The 23,042-nt window shown below is 38.0% G+C and overlaps 1 protein-coding gene across 1 annotated transcript; it reads right to left on the reverse strand.

Moving 5' to 3' along the window:
* Positions 1 to 1,844: 1,844 nt before the first annotated feature.
* Positions 1,845 to 22,246, reverse strand: actr2b (actin related protein 2b). The gene is made up of 9 exons (XM_053620732.1): positions 22,091 to 22,246; positions 18,589 to 18,699; positions 14,211 to 14,426; positions 11,394 to 11,466; positions 8,715 to 8,851; positions 8,385 to 8,534; positions 4,982 to 5,127; positions 4,388 to 4,520; positions 1,845 to 2,257 (listed from the first exon to the last, which is right to left on the reverse strand). Exons 1-9 carry the CDS (start codon positions 22,136 to 22,138, stop codon positions 2,087 to 2,089), a joined length of 1,185 nt encoding a protein of 394 aa, XP_053476707.1. The 5' UTR covers positions 22,139 to 22,246; the 3' UTR covers positions 1,845 to 2,086.
* Between the last annotated feature and the right edge of the window lie 796 nt (positions 22,247 to 23,042).

Below are 23,042 nucleotides of genomic sequence, written 5' to 3' on the forward strand. Positions count from 1 at the left end.
AGCCTCTGTGGCTCCGTCCCAAACCCAATTGTAGCCTACGTCACAATACAATTGGCGTAAGATTGTGAACACTATATAACATTATTCTGCTTTTCGTAGCGAAGTCTTTATCAGTTTCCCCTTTTGAGAACACTGAGGATAATAGTGGCTTTGATCAGGCTTTTTTCATATCTGACATATATGATATCCGGTCCAAATTCCTCGCTGATCACTTTAAATCAGGGGCATTCACAAGAAAAGATCATTTCATCATTGCAGTTTTCTAAACGAGATATCATCCCTGCTTAGTCTGAGAACAAAATAAACACTGCAAAATTCCGTTTATTGTGAGTTATGTCCAAACAATGTTGGACACTTGCGCATTCTTAGCACACTTGACAACAGTTAACTGTTTTGGAAATCACAATGAACACAATCTATCAGAGTTATTTGGATGCCACCATCTGGTCAAAACACATTTTTACAGTTTTTAAAACAGAGTATTTACATTGTACTTATGCTATTATTTAACACTGTTTAAACCCGGTTTTGTTTTTTCTTTATTCTGAACGTTGACAGACTGCTTAAAAGTGCAAAATCTCATAATCTTAGTGAACCAGTTTCTTTCGAATGAATAATGAATTAACGTGTACGTGTAAAACCCTCCGCACACTGATTACGATGTAAAGACCCCATAAAAAACTATCATGAAAATAAACAAAAAGATCCAGATTATTTAGAAATCATGGTCTTTATTTAAATCAGCATTAGGCAGTTATGCTATGATCAAAAAAAAAAAAAAAAAAAAAAAAAGAGCAATAGGAGATCCAGCCACATCAACTGCCCTTGGCACCAGATAAACATTTATGGAAATGTACATAGACAACATGAGGTGCCTTTAGTTTACACAAACCCCTGACCCCCAAACATGAAAAAAAAAATATATAATAATAATAATAATAATAATAATAATAACAACAACAACAACAACAACCACCCAATGATATTTTCATGTCTGTCCATCACATATCTATTCATTTCACAAGCCTAATCCATACTAGATTCCCCCTTAAATTACTAAGCAACTCCCTTTAACACATAATCATTTTGTTTTCACTTTAAAAGACTGCACACAGTTGCATTCTATGCCAGAAAGTCTTAATAATGCACTGCAAAAGAAAATTTAATGCAAAAATAGGCGCAAAAATGTCTAAACAATTTCTTCCTGTATCTGATCATCTGGAATAGCTTAAAGATGGAAAGGTCTGGCTAATGCCCATTTTAAAGCGATCATTCAGTAAAAGCTTAAGATCAGGGAAGGGGAAAAATGGAATAGAATACAATTTTAAGCTGAAAAAATAGAAAAATACAAAATTAATTTGAGCCTAACACACCACAACCCTGAGCACAAGAACTCATTAATGACAAGCACTTGACGTCTGGACAAGGAGGGAGGATGATAGAGGGACTGAGAACTGCTTAGCAGGTTCCCTCACATAGAGAAAGATCAATGTTATGTACACAGAGAAGAAAACAAAGAACCGTCATTGAATTGAGTTGTTCGGTTTCACCCCACATTGTCTTTGCCCTAACAAAAAATCCATAGTAGGTAAAACATTTCAATCTTACTTAATTGGGCTGGCATGACAGTGCTGTATGAGCTGTCACAAGAAACCTTTTCTACTTTTATCAGTTTGTATCATAATGCATGAACGTGGTGATGCGGCTCATTTTATAGTGAGACACTCTACTTTGGTGTTAGAAATCCAATCTTCATTGCAATACTGCAGAAGACCGGCTTTGTTTTGTGCGAGATAAACACTGACAGAAGTTGAAATGACTGCTTGTGACAACTTTATGATCTGATGTATAAAGATAATAACAGAGAGCCCAAGAATATGGATGCCGAACTCCTCACCTCCCTCCCCAGTAGCCTTAATACACCTCCCGGTCTGTCCTTCCCAAAAAGTGATCATGTGACTCAGTGGCACAAGTAGCAGAATGCAGGAGGTGAGAGCTCTAGCGACACACAGCTGAACAGATGCTCTAGATATCCTATACATGGGAGAGTGGAGAGGACGCAGTGGGTTTAGAAGACACTAACAGTTTATCTGACTGTGACACCGAGCTTCTCAAGCACACGCACACCCTTCTCCTGATACTCCTCCTTCGTCAGCCAGAAGTTCTCCTTGTCCTTCATGATGTCAGCCAGCACAGCTCCACCCAGGAACACCATGTGTTTGCGCCGTGGAGGATCCTCAATCCGGATCTTGAATTTCTGCAGGGTGTTACATAGAGTTGCTATAAGTAAAATGCAAGAGGAAACTGTCTTTTTGTTTAGCACTATGAGAACTGGAAAAAAATGACCAAGTAATTCCAATATATTATTTGGTTTTTAATTAAAGTCATTTTTTTTAAAAATTATTTTTAGAAATTGATGTTTTTAAAAAAAAAGTTATTAAAAGGTGCAGTTTTAATGTAATTGTTTTTGTTATTGGATAGTTTCATAACTGAAGCCATTTTAATTATATTATATCTGGCTTGGAAAATTAGCTTCACCCCACTCCAGGACCTCATATTAGAAATGCAATTCATCTCACAGACAATAGAGGGCTCTAGACATCACAGACTGCTCCATTAATGGGTTTTTAATGCTACTGAAAGACAGCACAGCTTGCTTACTATATACACTTTAGGCCAGCGTTTCCAGAAGGAGGGATATGATACAGTATACATTAGCCATGCAATACAGGCTACACTTTTATTATCTAACCAACAAGGGAAAGAACATAGGTCTACAATGACTACGAAGGAAACCAATGCCTTTAGGAAGTATTTCAGCTTTCAAATAATAGCAAATTGTGACTGAATGATGACTAGTTTATGGTCCTAGGAAACAAAAACTGTCCAAAATGTTATTAAAAATTATTTAACCAAAAAAAAAAAACACAATCGTTGATGTGGTGAAGTCTTTCCTTAGGAGACGTTTATGTAATATTTATGGAAGAAGGCTTGAGTGTCAGCACTTTGTAACAGTCACGGTGCTTTGTAAAGTGTTCCAGCATGGGAAAGTTTTCTGGACAGAGGAGCTTACGCTTACTGGTTTCTTGGCAACACAACAAGCTGCTTTTTTCTCTCATTAACTTCTAAAGAAAGAAAAGGAGATACTGGTGAGGGAATGATTGTTTATCGTTGTTATAATGTACGTAATAACAGGAACTAACTTGTCTCATGGACATTCCAACATTAAATACAACTATAAACCGGTAAAAGCACAGCGGTGTTCATTAATAAATACAAAACTGTAATCGCTGTTGAATAAGCGTAAGAACACAACACTGATAAAACAATTTGGAGCATGCTGCTGTACAAACATAACCTGCTTCATGTCGGGCTGTATCACACCACCTGGCGTGTATTATTTTCGTATAACAACCTGATCTGTCTTGTGTTATTCCTTGTGTAAAGGTTCCTGTAGGAAACTAATAACAGTATAAAAGACAGTTGTATATGATTCTGCAAATGCCCTCTAATGTATAAAAGCTACACTATAAAGTAAGGCAGTGCACAAAAGTTGTATGCAAGCACACAATGTGTTACTTTAGTGAGGTTTAGTATTTAATAACTCCATTAGGGGATATAAATAGCTACAATCAGTCAAAACTCTACATCCATAAGATGTTCAATAAAGTGGCAGAATGGTTATGGCACTGACCGAACATATTCTTGGATTCTTTAAATACTACAGACCAGGCCAGGATTAATTTAGCTAAGCCTGCCATTTTCCAGGTTAGAATTTCCTGAATCTTGACTGCTACACATCTGATCCACATCATGAAAGTCTTGAGAAATAGGTGCTCAGTTGAATCAGGCATATCTGCAGTTGAGAAATCTTTAAATACTGTAGAGCAAAGAGTTCCCTTTTACTTTAGTTAACTATTATATGACAGTTTAAAAACAGCTGGCATTTAAGGAACTCAAGAAAGAAGTGTTAGCTTGCACACAACAGGCAGACATGCTGACCAACTATATCTACTGATTCAAGCAAGCAGCTCAGTGTCCTTAAAATGCTTTTCCAAACTAATTCTAAAATCAGAGCGCAAAAATTCGTGTCAGAGCTCAAGAGGCTGCGTGTGTGTGGCGCCCAAGTCTCAGTGCTGGACCGCTGGCCAGCTCACACAGACTGCCAGGAGCACACAGAGTTCATACAGTTCCACCTGCTGGTCAAAAGGCAGTACTTCAACAGATCTGCTGCACAAAAATAGCAAGACGATGTAGGTGTGATGCTACTGGACATCATGTGCTTTTAGAAAATACACAGAGGATTGATAGCATAGGATAAGCATTTTCCAGATAGATTGTAGTTTTGTGTTAGATTACTGTGTGATTGTGGATGGCGCATACTCACAGAGAGCTTGTCCACATCCCCTTTAAGCACCCGCTCTAGATAGAGCTGCTTGAGTTCCCTCTCCAGTCGAGAGGGCAGGCCTGGATACATGGTAGAACCGCCTGAGAGAACAATGTGTTTGTAGAACTCAGCCCTAAAGGAGGAGAAGGAAAGGCACATTTATGTATTTATATCAAAGAAAAAAAATTAAAGGGCGGGTTTAAAGGGGCTTTAGAACACTGTTGTTGAATTCTCAAATCTGATTGATCAGAAGGTGTTGATTAATTGTCTATTGCCGAACAGTTGCTCTGACAATAGTTTGTAATGTCAGGCTCTGTGTGTGTGTGTGTGTTAGGGGTTGCACAGAATAGTTAACACATTCAGTAGTGAATAACTTGCTGTATATAAATTACTGTAAACATCTATGCATGAATAAACCTGGATTAAGAACACCAGCAGGGCCAGAGTCCAGAACAGTTTGTTGATTTCCCTGTTCGAATATCTGATTCAACTCATCACTTCATTCCCAAGTGTTAACCTGAATGTTATAACATACAACTTTGCTGGACTCTGACTGTCCAGGGCCTGAGTACCTCTGAAATAAACTGACTTTACCTGGTGTCAATGTCTGCTGCCTGAATGGTGTTGAAGAGCAGCTCAGCCACTCCCACTCCCTCCACGTTAATCAGATGAGGCTGGAAAAGAGCTTCAGGTGCCTCAAACCTCTCCCCTCCAACCTTTATCACTCTGCCATCAGGAAGCTACAGGAAGAAAGGAAAAAAAAACAATGTGGAATTAAATAATATTTATGATGGGACAAGTCAACCAGACAATTCTAAGCATCATCTTAAAATTTTCCTTTTGTGGCATGTAGACTTCAGTTTGGTTCTACACTTTCTATCCATCAGAGCTTCAGCAATATTAAAGTACTTCAAATTTTGTCCCTCTGTATGTTAGCACAGTCAGGTCCATAAGTATTTGGACAGCAAGGCAACTTTTGTAATTTTGCTTCTGTACATCACCACCACGGATTTGAAACAAAGCAATCAGGATGTGATTGAAGTGTAGACCTTCAGCTTTAATTCGAGGAGTTTAACAAATATCATGCATTAACCATTTATGAATTACAGCCATTTTTTCATAGTCCCTGCAGTTCACAGGCTCAAAAGTAATTGGACAATTGACTGATAAGCAGGTTCTTGGTCAGGTGTGGGTTATTTCCTTGTTATTTCATGACAAATTAAGATAAAAGGTCTTTTGGTAGCTGTCTATAGGGATCTCTCAATATGTGGTCCAAAGAGGTGTCGATGCAAGTGAAGTAGGCCATCATCAAACAAATCAGACCTATCAGACAGCAAAAAATTTTGGAGAGGCAAAATCAATTTTGTATATTCTTAAAAAGAAGGAATGTACTCTGGCAAGTTCAGCAACACCAAAAGGCCTGGAAGACCACAGAAGACAACTAAACTGGATGATCGCAGAATTCTTTCCTTGCTGAAGAAAAACCACTTCACAACATCCAGCCACACCAAGAACCCACTGGAGGAGGTAAGAGTATCATTGTCAAAGTCTAAAATCAAAATACACCTTCAGGAATTTAAATAGAAGAAGTTTAACCTCAAGATGCAAACCACTGGTAACACTCAAGCACAGAAAGACTTTAGACTTTGCTTTAAAAAAAAAAATACTGAAAAAGCCTGCCCAGTAGTGATGCAAGATTAACTTGTACCAGAATGATGGGAAGAGAAGAATATGGAGAAGGAAAGAAAGGACTCATACCACATCTGTCAAACATGTGGAGGAAGTGTTATGGCATGGGCAAGTATGGCTGCCAATGGAACTGGTCTAATACTTTTGATTGTGTTAATCTGTCCAATTACTTTTGAGCCTGTAAAAAAAAGGAGGGGCTGTAATTACTAAACGGTTAAATGCAACACTTTTGGTAAACCCCTTGAATTAAAGCTGAAAGTCTATGCTTCAATCACATCTTGATTGCTTCGTGGCAGTATAGAGAGGCAAAATGATCAATTGTGTCACTGTCCAAATACTTATGGACCTGACTGTATATGGATAGAATGTCACTTAAAATGACTTTAGAATCAAACACTCCCGCCTGACTGGTCAGCTGGAACTGAGCCACATGTCTGAGTGGGATCCCAGAGTACAGCAGTGATGAGAAGATGGCGGAGTGTTGCGTGGGTACATAAAGAGTCCATTGAGGGGTGTCCAGATGTGGAAACACCCAGCGGCCCAGCTGGGAAGGACTGTAGCCACGCAGGAAATTATGTTACATGCTAGTTTAGGCAGCTCTAATGCCACACTGACCTCTTTGTTTCACCACTCACCATTTTCTTTGCTTCACTCCCTCATCAGCTCTCTCTTTAGGAAAATGTTGGGGGGGTTAACAAGACATTCAGTGGAAAATTCTACTCCCACACTTACACACACATGACAACAGAACAACTATAGGTCAGCAATCTCCTCCTTTCCGTCACAGAACCTCATCTCTAACCTGCTGCTGTGCCAACTGTTGCTTGTCATCTTGTAACTAGCCAAGTCGAGTCTGTGCATTAATGCCAAGTGCACACTACACAACATTCAAAATCTCAGAATCACTGCCTGTTTCACACTACACAACTTTAAACTGCTTGAGTTCATTTGTATGGTGAACATAGGTGTGTGTGCACAAATGAGGTGCGCACACTACACATGATCTTTTACCTGGAGAGACCCATGCCAAAGTGTCACTGATCCCTAATCCTGCTTTATCATGAAAATAATTGCACGAGCTATCTATCATTTGACTCTGTGAGTTTGTCACTGTTATGTAAAGAAACACAAAAAAAACCCCCAAAAAAACAGAGAAACAAGAGGATTGTCTATTCTGCAAAGAGAACCAGACATATAGTGCAAAAAAAGCCATTTTTATACTGTACACTGTTCGTAACACCCATTTTGGTATGACATGCCAAATAATTTCTTATAGAAGCAATATTATTGTGTTTACACATTGCCATTGACCTCCTATACAAATAGATAATTAACTGGAACTGCAGCATATGAGCGCAGAAGAATTTGATTTCCTCTCTGGCTCTCATTGGCTGCATCTCTTTACTGTACCTGCAACTAGTTCCAAAGGGGTTCACACCAGGCTAATCTAAATGAGTTCATCTGCTGGTTACGGTGATCATTCCAAATGAATCCTACAAACCTTCAACCACCTGAGATATTGCACTAATGGGAATCTTGGACAGATGTGCAGACAGAACAATGGGGGGGAATCATAGGTCAACTTGAAAGGTAGCATCTCAGAATGATAAACAGGAAGGAATCTATTGAAGAAAAACCATTTCTGACATTTGACCTTGCTCTGACCTTGAACCTGTTTCAATCAATACCAAAATCTAATAATTTCATCTGCTGGTTACAATGAATGTTCCATATAATTCTACAAACATTCAACTACTGGTTGTTGAAATATCAAGCTAATAAGGCTCTTGCACAGACACATGGACAGACAACCCCAAAATATAATGTGGGGGACATAAAAAGGAAAAGAAAAAAAAAGGGGGGTTGATTTTTTTTAATCTGTTTATTATAAGTTTTAGCATATGCAGCGTTTCCGCCATACAAGTCCTTGTGCATGACCTGTTACTATAAAAACAGTAACGTATTAGAACAAGCCCATGTATATAAACGCATCACTCATGTTATAGCCGGAAATACTGTCCGAGCCGCATGGTTATACAAAAATAATGCACATATTCTGACCAATCCGATTCATGAATTCAAACGTGCTATGGTATAATGACTCTTACCCAGTCATTTTACGCACCACAGATGGGTGAGAGATCACAACATCAAAAAAAAAAAAAAAAAAAATTAATCATAAGAAGTCACAAACAAGTTAAATTATTTCCATGTATTACAACAAACTGTATTAAAACCTGTACATACAATTTATATTGATGTTGGTTTTGTGTGTGTGCGCGTGTGTGTGTGTGTATTTTGGACTGACCGTGTAGGATTCCACCAGTACAGTAGTCTCCAAAGCAAGCTTCTGCTCCTGCTCAATATTGTATCCTACATAACAGAGATTCTCCTTCATCATGCGCACAGTTTCAAAATCTGCTGAGTGGTTAAAAGCATATCCTCGCAGCAGCAGCAGCTGGAGAAAAATAACACACAATGCTCTATTAACTGCCAGCTTTCAATCAGCGGACAGTCCTACACCTAGTCCCTAACCACCACGGTAAAAACAAAATCTAAGCGCTTCTGTATTACTAAACTGTCCAAAATTAAAAAGAATATATAACTGATGCCAAGTCCAACAAGAAAAAGTGAGTACCTTTATAAGATATCGAGTGATGTCTCTCCCTGCTATGTCCAGCCTGCGAGTTAAATGAGGAAGAGAGAATCCTTCGTATACAGGGCAAATGTGGGTGACACCGTCACCTGAATCCACCACGACTCCCGTTAACAGACCTGAGTATCCGAGCAATACAGCATAATTCAGGAGCAAATTACAAGAACATTCATGTAAACAAATACCGACACACAACTTCTTAGTTACAGTGGACATAAGTCTATGCACCCCTGTAAAAACAGCAATTGTCTCATATTTAAAAAAAAAAATGAAATGAAGATAAGTCAATTCAGATTGTTTTCCACCTTTAAAATTGATCTTGCAACCAAAAAAAATTCAAGCGAAAAACAAATATTTTAGGGGGAAAAATACAGCACTCAGTCGTTTGGGTAAGAATGTACCAACGTAGCCATTTTCCACTTGCAAAAAAATGCTCCAGATCGATAAATTTGCGAGGGGATCTCCTGTCCACAGCCCTCTTCAAGTCATTCCACAGGTTTTTGATAGGATTTATATCTGTACTCTAACTAGGCCATTCCAAAACTTTGATCATCTTCTTCTGAAAACATTATTTTAGTGACTTGGATTTGTGCTTTGGTTCATTATCATGTCTTAAATCTTCAGCTATCTGAGGCCTGCAGCTTTTGTGTCAAAACAGATATAGAAAATACATATAATAGATATAAAAGAGCTATCCATGACTCCCTCCATCTTGACTAGAACCCAAGTATCAGCTGAAGAGGAAACAGTCCCATAGCATGATGCTGCCACCATCATGCTTCATTGTGGGTATGATGTTCCTTGTGAGAGAACCGGTCTTATTTTTGTGCCAAACATACTGCATCTTTTAGAGTTATTACAAAAAGTTCTACTTTGGTCTCATTAGACTATAACATTTTGCCACATGGTTTGGATGTTTCTCATGAGAAAGAGCTACTGTCTATCCATCCTACCCCATAAGCTAAACACATGCAGAATATTATATATTGGCAGTTTCCCTGGTAAGTTTTTTTCTTGTCCTTTTGTCAATTTTTCCTGTTCTTGGTAATATCACTGTGGTGGCCTACTTTCTCCACTTGGTGATGATTGCCTTCACAGTGTTCCAAGGTACATTCATGTTTTGGAATTTTCTTTGTACACTTCTACTGACTTTTGACAATTAGATCCCGCACATACTTTGTAAGCTCTTTGCAGACCATGGCTTCAGCAGTTGAATGAAACCAGGATGATTTCAAGAAGATCCTACAGAAACAGCTGATCTTTATATGGGGTTCATCAAAATAATTTCATTGATGAAAGGTATATTACAATTACTTCTGAACACGGTCAATTCTGAGCATAGTTATATACCCCATTTTAAATGGTGTGCACCAGCAGCAGCTTGTGACCATAGATTTTTGGTGGGGCAGGATGACATGAACAACATAGCCTCTCGACTTTTGTCTGAGGCCATCAAACTTGATTTATGCTATAATTTTAGAGTAACCCAACAATAGGCAGAATTGACAACATACAGTAAACGATAGGGGTTTTAGACGTACCGCAGACTGTTTCTCTAGGTAATATCATTAACCGGGGTTCACAGGTTTCATCAATATTTCCAGTTCACCAATATCTCAGAAAGTACACAAAATACCTGAAACCAGCCCAAAAATGTGGGCCTTGTAAAATGGAGCCAGTTCTTAATTTTCTCAGTCTTTGAGTGGGAAACAAGTGAATCACATGTATTTCTGATGTATGAACATTATTCACGCTATAATTCCCCTTTCCTTCTCTCAATCTTTGCAATATTTTCTACAATACAAATGGTTCTGTACATCTGTCTACTTACACTTTGGCATTTTGCAGAAACTTATCATATTTAATTCAGATTATCTGCCATAATACAAGATCCTGGCTGAGGAGTATTTTTAAACTAGCCCAATCTGGCTTCCTTCTCCTCCACTGAAAATTTTCAAAGAGAAAGCAACAGAGCAGAAAACAATTGCCCATATGGACGTCTATTAGCACTTGTTGCAATTTTCGGCCACTAGGTATAACAACTCCTCTATGGAAATCAAGTGGGGCAGGCACACTCTCTGCCCCACAATTTCACCACATCTAGAAACACGAGCAAATCAATGGAAAATTGTCTTATATCGGTCAAATAAATGCAATTTTTTAAATCGTTGATGAAGAAGTAATTAGTATTTCAAAGGAATATAAAATGTATGGAGTTGTAAATCAGGATATAAATGAAGATTACATTTTGTTAAATGGCTGATATAAATGGTGGGGCTCAAGCTGCCACTATGGACGAGCAGCCACAGATGTGTACACTTCTGCAAACAGGATATTGTACGTTTTTTGGTTTGGTTTTTTCCCCATTTGTTTCCCCTAAAAAGTTTCTATTTTTTACACTTAAATTTTGTTAGCTACAATATCACATTAAAGAAGATCTCACAAAAAAGATCTGACATGATTTATCTTGGTTTCTTTTTTTACATCACAAAAACCTGCAATTTTAACAAGAATTTTACATCCACTGTATGTGTATTTGTTCATATTTAGGTATGTTTATGTAGTATGAAAGGTGGCACAGAATGTTTATATGCATGCAATGTTTATAGTGAAGCTGTATCTAAAATTTGCTGGTTAAACAATTGTGATGTGGTAACATACCTTGGGCATATAATGTGAGCACAGCCTGAATTGCAATATAAACACCTGAGAACTGATATGTCTCGAACATAACCTACAGAAATTATAAAACAGACAGATTAATAAGTGCTACCTTTTTTATTGATCACATATACAGTGGCAGTGCACAAAACACATGATTTAGAGCAAAGCCTGCTGGGTATTCAGACATGAAATACATGTATATACTGATGGAGCCAATGAAAGAATATTTACACTATTCTTAAAAAAATAAAATAAAAAAAATATAAAAGACAGCTGCACAGAGTCTTTACGGACTGTTGTGTGTTGTTATTTATGCAACCTCAAAAACAATATTTTAGAGAATATTCCAAATAAGTCTCTGTCTACATATATAGTTCCATGTTGTCTAACTGAAGAAGAACGCAGGGAGTAACTGCAGTTTACTTCAGTAATGGTTGTACATGTAATTTCAGAGTGGTACATAAATTTTTCAGAGATACAGGCACAACCTCAGAGGCACTTGCACAGCTGATGAAGGACTTTTGTCTGAAAGGGCCTGTGTCACTGGTTAGCTCTTCTCAAGTAAATAGACACTATATGGCCAAAGGTTTGTGGACCATCACATCTCTATGTGGGTCTTCCACAAACTGCTGCCACAAAGCTGGAAGCACACAATTGTATAAGATGTCTTTGTATGCTGTAGTATTACAATTTCCCTATAAGAAGCCCAAACTGTTCCAGCATCACAATGCTCCTGTACATAATGCAAGATCCATGAAGACATGGTTTGCCAACTTTGGAGTGGGAGAACTCGAGTGGCCTGCACATAACCCTGACCAAAACCCCACTAGACACCTTTGGGAAGAACTGGAAAGCTGAGAGTGCCACAGGCCTCCTCACCCGACATCAGCACCTGACCTCACTAATGCTCTTCTGGCTGAATGGGCAGATCCCCACAGCTACACTTCAAAATGTATAACAGCAAAGCAGGACTAAATCTGGATTGGGATATTCACCAAGCACATATGAATGTGGTAGTCCACAAACTTTTGGCCATATAGTCTATCAAACCATACAGTGTATCCAAAACCCCAGCAAGTTCAGAAATGTGCTGTAAAATGAAGTGACAGAAATATATCTTAGATTTGAGAGTGACTATAAACAAGCTATATACAGTTGCAATCAAAATTATTCAACCCCCATTGCAAATCAGGTTTATAGTCAAAATTTACAGACTTTCAGCCGTTTGCAATGAACAAATGAACTGAAAGAGTTCAACACAAAAGCAACTGAAATAGTTCAACACAACGAATGCTTCAAATGGTTTCCAAAATTCAACTGAAAATGCAAATAATAATGAGTTTTCTAGTTTCAAAATTATTCAACCCCTTCATAGCAAGCATCTTTAGTATTTAGTAGAGCACCCTTTTGCTGTTATGACCTGCTGCAAACAAGATGCATAGCTTCTGACAGCGTTCCTGAGGAATCTTAGCCCATTCCTCATGAGCAATGGCCTCCAGTTCAGTAATATTCTTGAGTTTGCGTGGTGCAACAGCCTTCTTCAAATCCCACCAGAGATTTTCTATGGGGTTCAAGTCAGGTGACTGTGATGGGCCTGTAAATCTTCCAGGACTTCTTCTGCACCAAGCCTTGGTGGAATTTGAGGTATGCTTTGGATCATTGTCCTGTTGGAAGGTCCAATGGTGCCCAAGCTTCAGCTTCCTCACAGACAGCATGACATTTTCTCCTAGGATTTCCTGATACTTCAATGAATCCATCTTGCCTTCCACACGCTGCAGGTTTCCAGTGCAAGAGGATGCAAAGCAGCCCCAGAGCATCACCGAGCCACCACCATGCTTGACTGTGGACAGAGTGTTCTTTCTTAATTCTTCTTTCTCTAGCCATACCACTGACCAACGTGCCGAAAAGTTCCAGTTTTGTTTCATCGCTCCACAGAACAGAATCCCAAAACTTCTGTCTTATTTATATGATTTTGATCCGACTTTGCTTGTGCTTTTGGGTCACTAGTGGTTTACGTCTTGGAGTTCTGGCATGGAAACCTTCTGCGTTTAGTACACGCCTTACTGTGCTCACTGAAACCTCAGTGCCTGTTGCCATCAAGTCTTGCTGCAGATCTTTTGCAGGTCACTCGAGGGTTTTTCACAACCTGCTTTCTCAGAAATCTGGTTGCAGCCATTGATAGCTTCCTTTTTCTGCCCTGTCCAGGTATTTCATATATTTTCTGCCCCTAGCCAGTTCAGGTATTTCATGTGTTCCAGCTCAAGCACACCTGGTGCAACTAATGAAGCCCTTGATTAGTTGCATCAAGTATGCTTGTGACAACACCTGTTTTGCATATTTTTGCTGTTGTGAGGGATTTTATTCAAGGGGTTGAATAATTTTGAAACTAAAGAAATCATTATAAGTTGCATTTATAGTTGAATTTGGAGAAACCACTTGAAGCATTTCTTGTGTTGAACTATTTCAATTGCTTTTGTTTGATTTGTTCACTGCAAACAGCCGAAAGTCTTTAAATTTTTACAATAAACCTGATTTGCAATGGGGGTTGAAAATTTTTGATTGCAATATATATATAAAATTGAACAGTTTAGAAGAACTCTTGGTCCCTTTAACACGCATCCTGAGTGTGTCAGCAATTTGCAAGCAATAAAATTTAACTTATTCAAGCCTATATCAAATACCTCACCTGTTTGTAAACATGATTAAGCTGCTCACTCTTCTGTATTTGCTGATTTTTTGTTCACTTAGACCTGCAGCAACTTCTGCACTGAAAGTGGTTTGAACTATGAGCATTTTAAAGGGTAATGTACATACCTCAATGATCTTCTCACGGTTTTTGGTGGGATTCATGGGGGGCTCGGTGAGGAGAATCTTGCAGTTGCGCGAGTCAATATTTAGTTTCTCTGGACCAAAAGTGTAGTCCCACAGGTGCTTCATATCGTCCCAGTTCCTGACAATGCCATTCTCCATTGGGTAGTTCACCTCAAGCATGGAGCGCAGCTCACTCGCTTCATCACCCACCATCAGGTCCTAAAAGGCCATGGATTAAAATTTACTAACACTTATTTTGCTCATTAGTTCAGCATGTAAAAACTCAGGCAAAACATGTAAAGAAATATTCCACATTTTTTAAAATTTAATCTCCATCTACTGCATGTGCATTGTATGAGTGATACCACAAACAACAATTTCAACAAGTTTCCCAGTTCTCAGAAAAGTAATGAATATCTAATGGCAGTTGCTAGGGCAATGGTTTCTCATTGCAATTACATTTATGAAATTTCATGCCCCTGTATGACACAGATGCACTTTACAGTAATTAGAATGAAAATATGCTGTTAACATTTTTTAGAGGACTAACGTCAGTTGGGAAGAATCGCACAGAATCCAACCTGCACTTATAGGATGTCCATATGACAGCACAGCTGCCACCATATATAGCACAAGCAGCATGTCCATAAGATGTACACAGCACTGGGGTCTTTGCATCACAAACCTGACTCTGTCTTCCATCATTTGAACTGTAGGTGACTTATAAGCCAAGGAAGGTTCCGCTGTGGCTCACAATGCGCATTAGCCACGCAGCCACGGAGATGAAATGGATGGATAGCTGGATAAACCCCTCCTCAAGAGGGCTTACTAATGTTAGTAAAGCATGCACAGAACATAACCTCCCATGCACTGAAATCTGTTAGCCATATCACACACACTAACCCTACTGACCATTCTTTACTCTTGTCAGTTTTTGCAGTACCACAGCCTTTACTCAAATTCACCAAGTGGCAAATTTGCAGTGAGTAATATCTACATCAGTGAGCCCAACTCCTGTAAAAATTATATGTGCATCACATCACATGTACTCTGTATTATTAAAAGTTGCTTTATAAGAATACATCAGTGCCTTGTGTTCAATTTGAGAAAGGCAAAACACATAATATAATAAAGAACTGAATGATGTGCTATATTCTCTGAACACTTTTTGCACTAATCTGTTCAATCATGCACCAGGAAATGAAAGGAGAACGGTTTGTAATCAATAACAGACAGAACTGGGTCTGAAATGCAGCACTGTATCAAAACTGTCACTGTTACTTAGACAGCTATCCAACATCAGACTGCACTGAACACAATCCAGCACCATTGTTTAACACCAATTCTCTTGCAATACGTTGATTTTTCCACCTCTAAATCTAGTCATTTTTGAGTACACCATCTTAATAATTGTGTCAGACTATGACTTTTTTGTAGACCATTATACTGACACTAGCACACATTTTCTTGCCAAAAGGTGCAATTTAAAAAAGCAGAAATGCATTACTACAACAAGATGATTCCCTTTTGTGTTAATGTTTTGCAACCTTTTTAATCCACTTTTATCAGCTTCCCTACATGGTATTATCAGCTCCAATAAGTAATGGGAATGTAATCAAAACCCCACCCATACTCAAGCCAATAGTACTGCTTAGCTGCATGAACACTGTATTCTGCACAGAAACCTAAAACACATGAAGTGGATTGTTTGTCTCTAACTGAAAGTGGACATGGTTAAGCCCAGTGACTCCTGTATAGACAGATACACTATACGGCCAAAGTTATGTGGACACCAGACCATCACACTCATATGTGCTTGTTGCACATCTTGTTCCAGATTTAGTCTCCCTTTGCTGTTATAATAATCTTCACAATTCTGGGAAGGCTTTCCACTACATTGTGGAGCGTGGCTGTAGGGATTTGCTCATTCAGCCACAAGAGCATTAGTGAGGTCAGGCTCTGATGTTGGGTGAGGAGTCCTGGGGCACAGTCAGGGCTCTGTGCAGGCCACTCGAATTCTCTGAATCCAAACTTGGCAAACAATGTCTCAATGGACGTCTCTTCATGCACAGGGGCATTGTCATGCTGGAACAGGTTTGGGCTTCTTAGTTCCAGTGAAGGGACAGTATAATTCTACAGCACACAAAGACATTCCATACAATTATGTGCTTCCAACTTTGTGGCAGCAGCTTGCAGAAGGCCCACACGTGTGTGAGATGGTCAGGTGTCCACAAACTTGATGACAAATGCATATAGCTTTGTGTGTTAGTGCACTGATTAAAAATAATAATAATAATAATAATAATTTCCTGTGCTTTGACACTGGAGGAGTCTGGCAGCACTGTGTGTTTTGAAGAACATCCTACTTAAAATCCACTTGTCTAAACTGCTTCCTGGGTACTACAGTCTTATCTGACCTACACTAACATCATGGGGGCAAAAAAGCTCTATATGAGAGGTACTGTGGAATTATGTAATTGCACATTGAGGAACTGTAGAACAAGGAACAAAAACAAGTTTTTTTAACAACAGCCAATGTCGTGCTTCAAGTTGGCAAACACTTCATCTGAGGTCTGTCAGTGGCCCAATCACTGACTACACAGACAACAAGAAAACTGTACTCTGGTGTTCAGTTAAACCAAATTCCCAGACATAAAACTCCTTCTGTCTTAAGGGCGACAGAGCAAATAAGAGGAACTCTGGTCTATGGGGTTTGGTGTGACATTGAGGCATGACTGTATTCAGTGAAAGAAACTTCACAGCTTTAAACTTGTAGCCACAATGTAACAGCATTTCGTTTTGTAAATGAGAAGAAAAGAAATACTGTGGCAAGAAGGATTGATATTTTGGATGAGACAGGCTATGTAATTTTTTTTTTTTTTAATGTTAGTTACAACTGTAAAAACAGCAAAACAAAACAAAAATGAAAAGCAAAATGCATGAAGAAGCAATGCACAACAAATATGCTATGAGTGAGATGAAATTCACAAAAGTAAGAAGAATTAGAAGGGAACCACATTGAGTTTTCTTGTTGAGGTATGCTGCATGATGCATTACACCATTCTCAGCAGGTGATTGGTGCAAATCAGTCTGCACTTACCATCTTTTTTTTATTCTACCTCAACATGTGAAGAGGAGAGAGTGACGGAAAGAGATATAGAGAGAATAAAGAGGAAGGATGAAGAAGACAGTCAAATCATGGGGAAGAAAATAGAAGCTATCCTTATAATTATGTAAATTTACACTTGTAAAACTGTTAGCAAACTGACTGATGGCACCCAAATAAAGTGTCTAAATCAATCATGCACTCAAATAAATACAAGATTATTTTATTAACACACAACTTATAGGTAACATACAGCCATGGGAAAAAGAATGTACACCCTCCTTCAATTCTATGTTTTTACTTATCAGGGCCTATATAACAATTGGATGGTCCGCACCAACATCTATATACAAACAAATAACCTCAGGTGACAACAAAAACCACTACAGATTTCAAAATGTAGTAATTTTTCCCCCCCAAAAAAGTAAACAAATATTCAGAAACCAGGTGGGAAAAAACAAGTACACCCTTCCTGCTTCCACAATGATTAAGAAAGAAATTAGCAGCCTGGTGTTACTAATGAGATGCACAATCATCAATAACTGAAACTACCTCGATAAAAAAACAACAACAACAACAACAACAACAACAGAACTTTCAGTAGTTTGGTGTTCTGGAGGACTCAGGTGTGTGTCAACATCATGCCAAAAAGAATGGTCTTCAACCATGACCTTAGAGAATCAACTGTTTTTGCTAATCAATCTGGGAGGGGGTTTTAAGGCCATCTTCAAACAATTTGAAATTCACCATTCTATAGTCAGAAGTATTGTTTACAAATGTAAGGCCAACAAATTGAAATGGCCAAGTCAAAGTACAGACCTCAAGCCCATTGAGATACTGTGGAAGGATCTTAAGAGAGCTGTGCATAAACAAATACCCTCAAATATCAATGAACTGAAGCAATGTTGTAAAGAAGAGCAGGCCAAAATTTCCCCAAACAATGTGAGACTGAAACTCCTACAGAAAACATTTACTTCAAGTTGCTGCTGCTAAAGGTGGTTCTACATGTTACTGAATTGTGTTTTGTGTTGCCACCTGAGGTTATTTGTTTATAGAAGTTGGTGAGGACCACACAATTGTTATTTACACCCTGATAACTAAAAATATAGAATTGAAGGACGATGCATTTTATTTCCAATAATATAGAGTCATGGGGAAAAGAATGTTCTTTCAAAATTAAATAATTTGAACAGTTCTTGTATCATTTCAACAATTCTGTGGATATAATTTTTCAGGTTAAGAAAATGGGCAAGTTGTGGACCATCTGGAACTCACCTTAATCTCAATGTTGCCAACTTTAGTTGTGGAGCGAATGATAGGCCTACCCACCAGCGCAGGGAAGATGTGCTCCGGAAAGTTGGAACCTGCATAGCCACACTTCACAAACTACCCATGTGGGGGAAAAAAGAAATAGAGGAAAAAACAATGAGGTATGGGGAAAAGATTAGGAAAAGTCAGTATTTATGTCCCAAGCCACATTATCTTAAATTTGTTTCAGGTGAAAAAGACTAGATTGTTCAGTAGTACAACAGTTGTACCTGCTTAATAGAAGGGGATTATTTTAGAAACATGTCTACAATACCCACATACATTTTACAATAACATAGTAGAGAACATGGGTTCAGTTTCAGAGTAACATCAAATACACATGTGACTGTGCAGTGTGAGTTTATGGGTTTAAAAATGTACAGATTCAAAATTACTACTCAGTGCCTCTTGGTCACTAACCTGTACCTCATACAGCCCAATCAATTAATAATCTGAGTACTAACAAATATTGCTTAGGGATATTTTTATATGCTTCTATATACATATTCTGAAGTGGGTGTGGGTGTGGGCAGTATGACGTTATGGAGTGATATCTGTGTTTTTGGTATTGTCTTAGAATACTGATCACCTAAAGTCAACTCCAGGATTATTTGCATCCTTCAAAAGAATGGGCAAAATGATTGAACATAACACACATTACACCACATTAATCAAGCTGGATACAAATAGATTTATTTATAGGTGCATTTTAAATTTAGTATTCATGAAAATGTAGTAATTCTGGGAAAACGTTTGTATCCTACCTGTGCGCCCTTACAGCTTTACTAAACATTGATAAATGAGGCGCAATGGTTGAGACAACATTAAAAAAAATACTTTTCATACCATCATAAAAACTACTACAAGTAGTAAGTGAAACCAGTATTTTACTGAACACACTACTTAAGAGAACTTGTGTTTACAGAAAATATCATTTAAAAAATAATAAAATCAACAAAACATTTAAAGCTGAACATATCACTTATTTTATGTGTTTTTAGGTCATTTTCCCTGGAGGGTGCCAATAATTCTACAATTTTTATTGTAATTAGTAGTTTTAGCAATTATATACTTCTCAGTTACTCATCAACTGCACATTTCATTAGATCAGTCTAATAATAGATCAGTCTTCTACAGCCGGTAAATAACCAACGTCACACAGACCCCACTTTTAAAACCACTGTCCTAGATGATCAGATGTTTCTTTTCACTTCTGTCACTTGTTTATTTTATCATTATATACAAAGGAGTCATGTGTTGTGTATATATACACTGTATGTCCTGCCTCTGACCCATTTTCTGAATTGCCATGGATGTATCAAGAGGACATAAATGGGCTTTAAAAATCATTATTAAATATATATAATATACAATCATTACTTGAGACAGTTGGTGATAAATTGTCTGCCTTACATGGTCATACTGCATAGGTTAGAGTGAGCACAGCTTCTCTCGCGCGTTAGGCTGTGGCTTTTATCGCTGATCTCACTTCCTCCTGATTCATCACCTAAAACTGTCTGCCTTCCACTGCTGCACTTCCTCTTCAGTGTGTTTTATAATGAGAACTAAAACTTGTACAAAAGGTAACTTTTAGTGAATGGACAGATGGTTATATCTAGTGTTGCCAACTTAGTGACTGTCTCTAGATTTGGCAACATTTTAATTGCCTTTAATGACGTTTTATTTTGTTTTTGAGTTTTTTTTAAGCGCCTAGTGAAACATTTAGCTTTTTGAGCAGATGTTAGTAACTGTCCTGCACTTGGTACGACTCTCCAGCTCACATCACAGCTGATACAAGTTGAGAGAGCAAGTTCAGCTGATTCACCAGCAGCTACATGTAAGGCCTGACTGAGCTGCACTTGACAGTGATGTCCTCAGTAACCAATCATTATCATTATGTGGCTATCTGTCTCACTCACCCTTCTTTGTTTAATTATTTCTTTATAATGCTCTTCTTGGCTATAGTTACAAGTAATAAAAGCAAGTTATTCCATCCATAACCATCTGTTTATTTTATGTCCATTTCTCAACTACTCACTACCACTGCTTCATTTTGTCTGCATTCTTGATTGAGATGAACACAGCTGGTTTGACTCCATTTATAAATAGTCTATGGAGTCATTTTCTAATCTAATTAACTTTTATTTTCTGTCTTCAGAAAATATTCTTTCTTCATTAAACACACTTTGATATGCATACACTCACATTAATATGCAAACAGGTTGATAGATAGATAGATAAATACTTTATTGATCCTTTACAGGAAATTAGGTTTGTTACAAACAGCAACCAATCAATCCTCACATACAGGCAAACAGCGATCTATCTACATAACTAAGTTAGTAAAACAAAACATTATTCAAAAATATACTATACCATATGATAGTACTAAAAAGATAGATAAAATATAAAGTATCCAATAAAATATCCAAAACTACAAAGAGTGCTATTGCACAACAAGGGACAATTGCAAATATAGGGGTGAAAAATGTCTCAAATACAACAGTAAAATACTAAAACAATTACAAATAAGACGAGAATAAATAGATTAAATAAATAACAGTTTTCCATTGAAGAGAGCTGGAAACACTGGTTTCATTTCCCAATTGTATGGGTCTACTATTTAAATGACGAAATGAAACACTTGTGTTGAACAGTAAGAGGAGTAGGCCAGGTTTTCATTTTACTGCAAGTTATATACTGTATGTGACAAATAAACATCTTGAAGCTTAATTCTAAGTGGTGACAGGAGCCTGACACACCTGCTCACCTTCCTGAACAAACTGGCAGCAATAAGGAAGTAGCATTAATTTAGCACACTCGCATTATAGCATTCAAATGTAATGTCCTGTTCAACAGATGATAGAATTGATATGTGGGTCAATGCGTTTGACTTTAACACCGCGCACACACACTGCTAGCAACAATCATGCAGCGGACACCATAGCTAGCTAACTAACTAGCTAGCTAGCTAAAGTTACATAGCGAACGCTGGCAGCTGTTTCAATAACGTTACTTCTCTTAGACCCTACTTTGAGTTTGAGATATTGTCCTACTTAGCTAAGAAATTGTTTTTATATTTGCCAAAGCAGACATTTTACCAACCTCTACATTTTTGCCAACTATTTCGAAAATAAGCGCATAAGCACGTCCCCTCATACAAGGCAGAGAGCTAACGGAGATTAGCTGTGTAGGAAGTGAGCTAGCTGGATAATCTTGAAAGAAAATTATAAAATTGGATGGCTTTCGTCACTAAGACAAACGTGGTACAGCTGTATCATTCACCACGTAGGGAATTCATAGTTAAGGAAAGGTGTCACTTTCAAGTGCAAGGTTTAGTCGTACTTTGACAGCAAGCTAACTAGCGCGCTAACTTCCTGTCAGCGTCCCTTCTCTCGTGTTTTGCGGCTTATTCAAAATGTTCAAAAGGAGCAGAAATCAATATGAAATGTAAAGTCATTAGACTTACCCCAGTTCCGTTATCACAAACCACCACTTTCCTGCCTTGATTGTCCATTTTTCAAAATGTAGTAACCGACAGATTCTGATCAAGTTTATGAGCAAACTAAAGCTATGCCGAACAGCAGGTTTTCACTTCCTGCTGCTGCCTCAGTCCCTCAGAGGTGCTCAGTCACACTCAGCTCCTGTCAAACACCACACATTTTAATCAGTTAATACAGTTTCTACTTCCAGGCTGTAAAACCCAGAAGAAAAATATGTTCATAGTGTATTTACATTCAGTAATATTTGAACTATGATGAATTCTGGGAGGAGAGTTTATGAGAAATACAGTACCCGTCAGTATAGTATTACTATTAATAGCCTTATGTAGTGTTCTGTAAGTTTTAGAAATGTATGGCACATCATTTGGTGTAAATTGTGCTGCAATCAGTTTTTCTTACAGTGTTTGGTCATAAGAAAGCACTTTACATAACACATTTGTACATTTACAATGTTTACATTTGCAATATTGTTTTTTTTCTTAGTTTTACATACATATGAACTGAGCAAAAAAGAAAAAAAAGAAAAGAAACGTCCTCTCACATTCAACTGCTTTTATTTCCAACAAATTTCTAAAACATTCAACAACTGAGACATAAACTGCACAAGTTTCACAGGCATTTGGAGAACAGAAATGGAATAATCAGTCCCTGAACAAAGGGGGGCTCAATATCAACAGTAACAGTCAGTATGTGGTGTCCACTAGCTGCTTTAAGTACTACAGTACATCTCATCCTCATGGACTGCACCAGATTTGTCCGTTCTTGCTGTGAGATGTTACTCCACTCTTCCACCAAGGCATTTGCAAGCTCTTGCTCACGTCTGGGGGGGGACACATGATTACATGTAATTTTCCTCTGCAAGAACGATCAGCTGTCCTTCCTGTCTCTCTGTAGCACTGTCTTAGGCGTCTTACATTA

This window comes from Ictalurus furcatus, chromosome 3 (assembly GCF_023375685.1).
Source record: "Ictalurus furcatus strain D&B chromosome 3, Billie_1.0, whole genome shotgun sequence".
Lineage (NCBI taxonomy): Eukaryota > Metazoa > Chordata > Actinopteri > Siluriformes > Ictaluridae > Ictalurus > Ictalurus furcatus.

Bases quoted from the DNA above. Each gene is read 5' to 3' on its own strand.
- actr2b (XM_053620732.1), bottom strand. From the start codon at position 22,138: ATGGACAATCAAGGCAGGAAAGTGGTGGTTTGTGATAACGGAACTGGG. The intron at 4,521-4,981 runs GTAAAGTCAGTT...CTCCTCCTTTAG, and splicing joins GCAGCAGACATTGACACCAG to GGCTGAGTTCTACAAACACA. The intron at 2,258-4,387 runs GTGAGTATGCGC...AACACCCTGCAG, and splicing joins GGGATGTGGACAAGCTCTCT to AAATTCAAGATCCGGATTGA.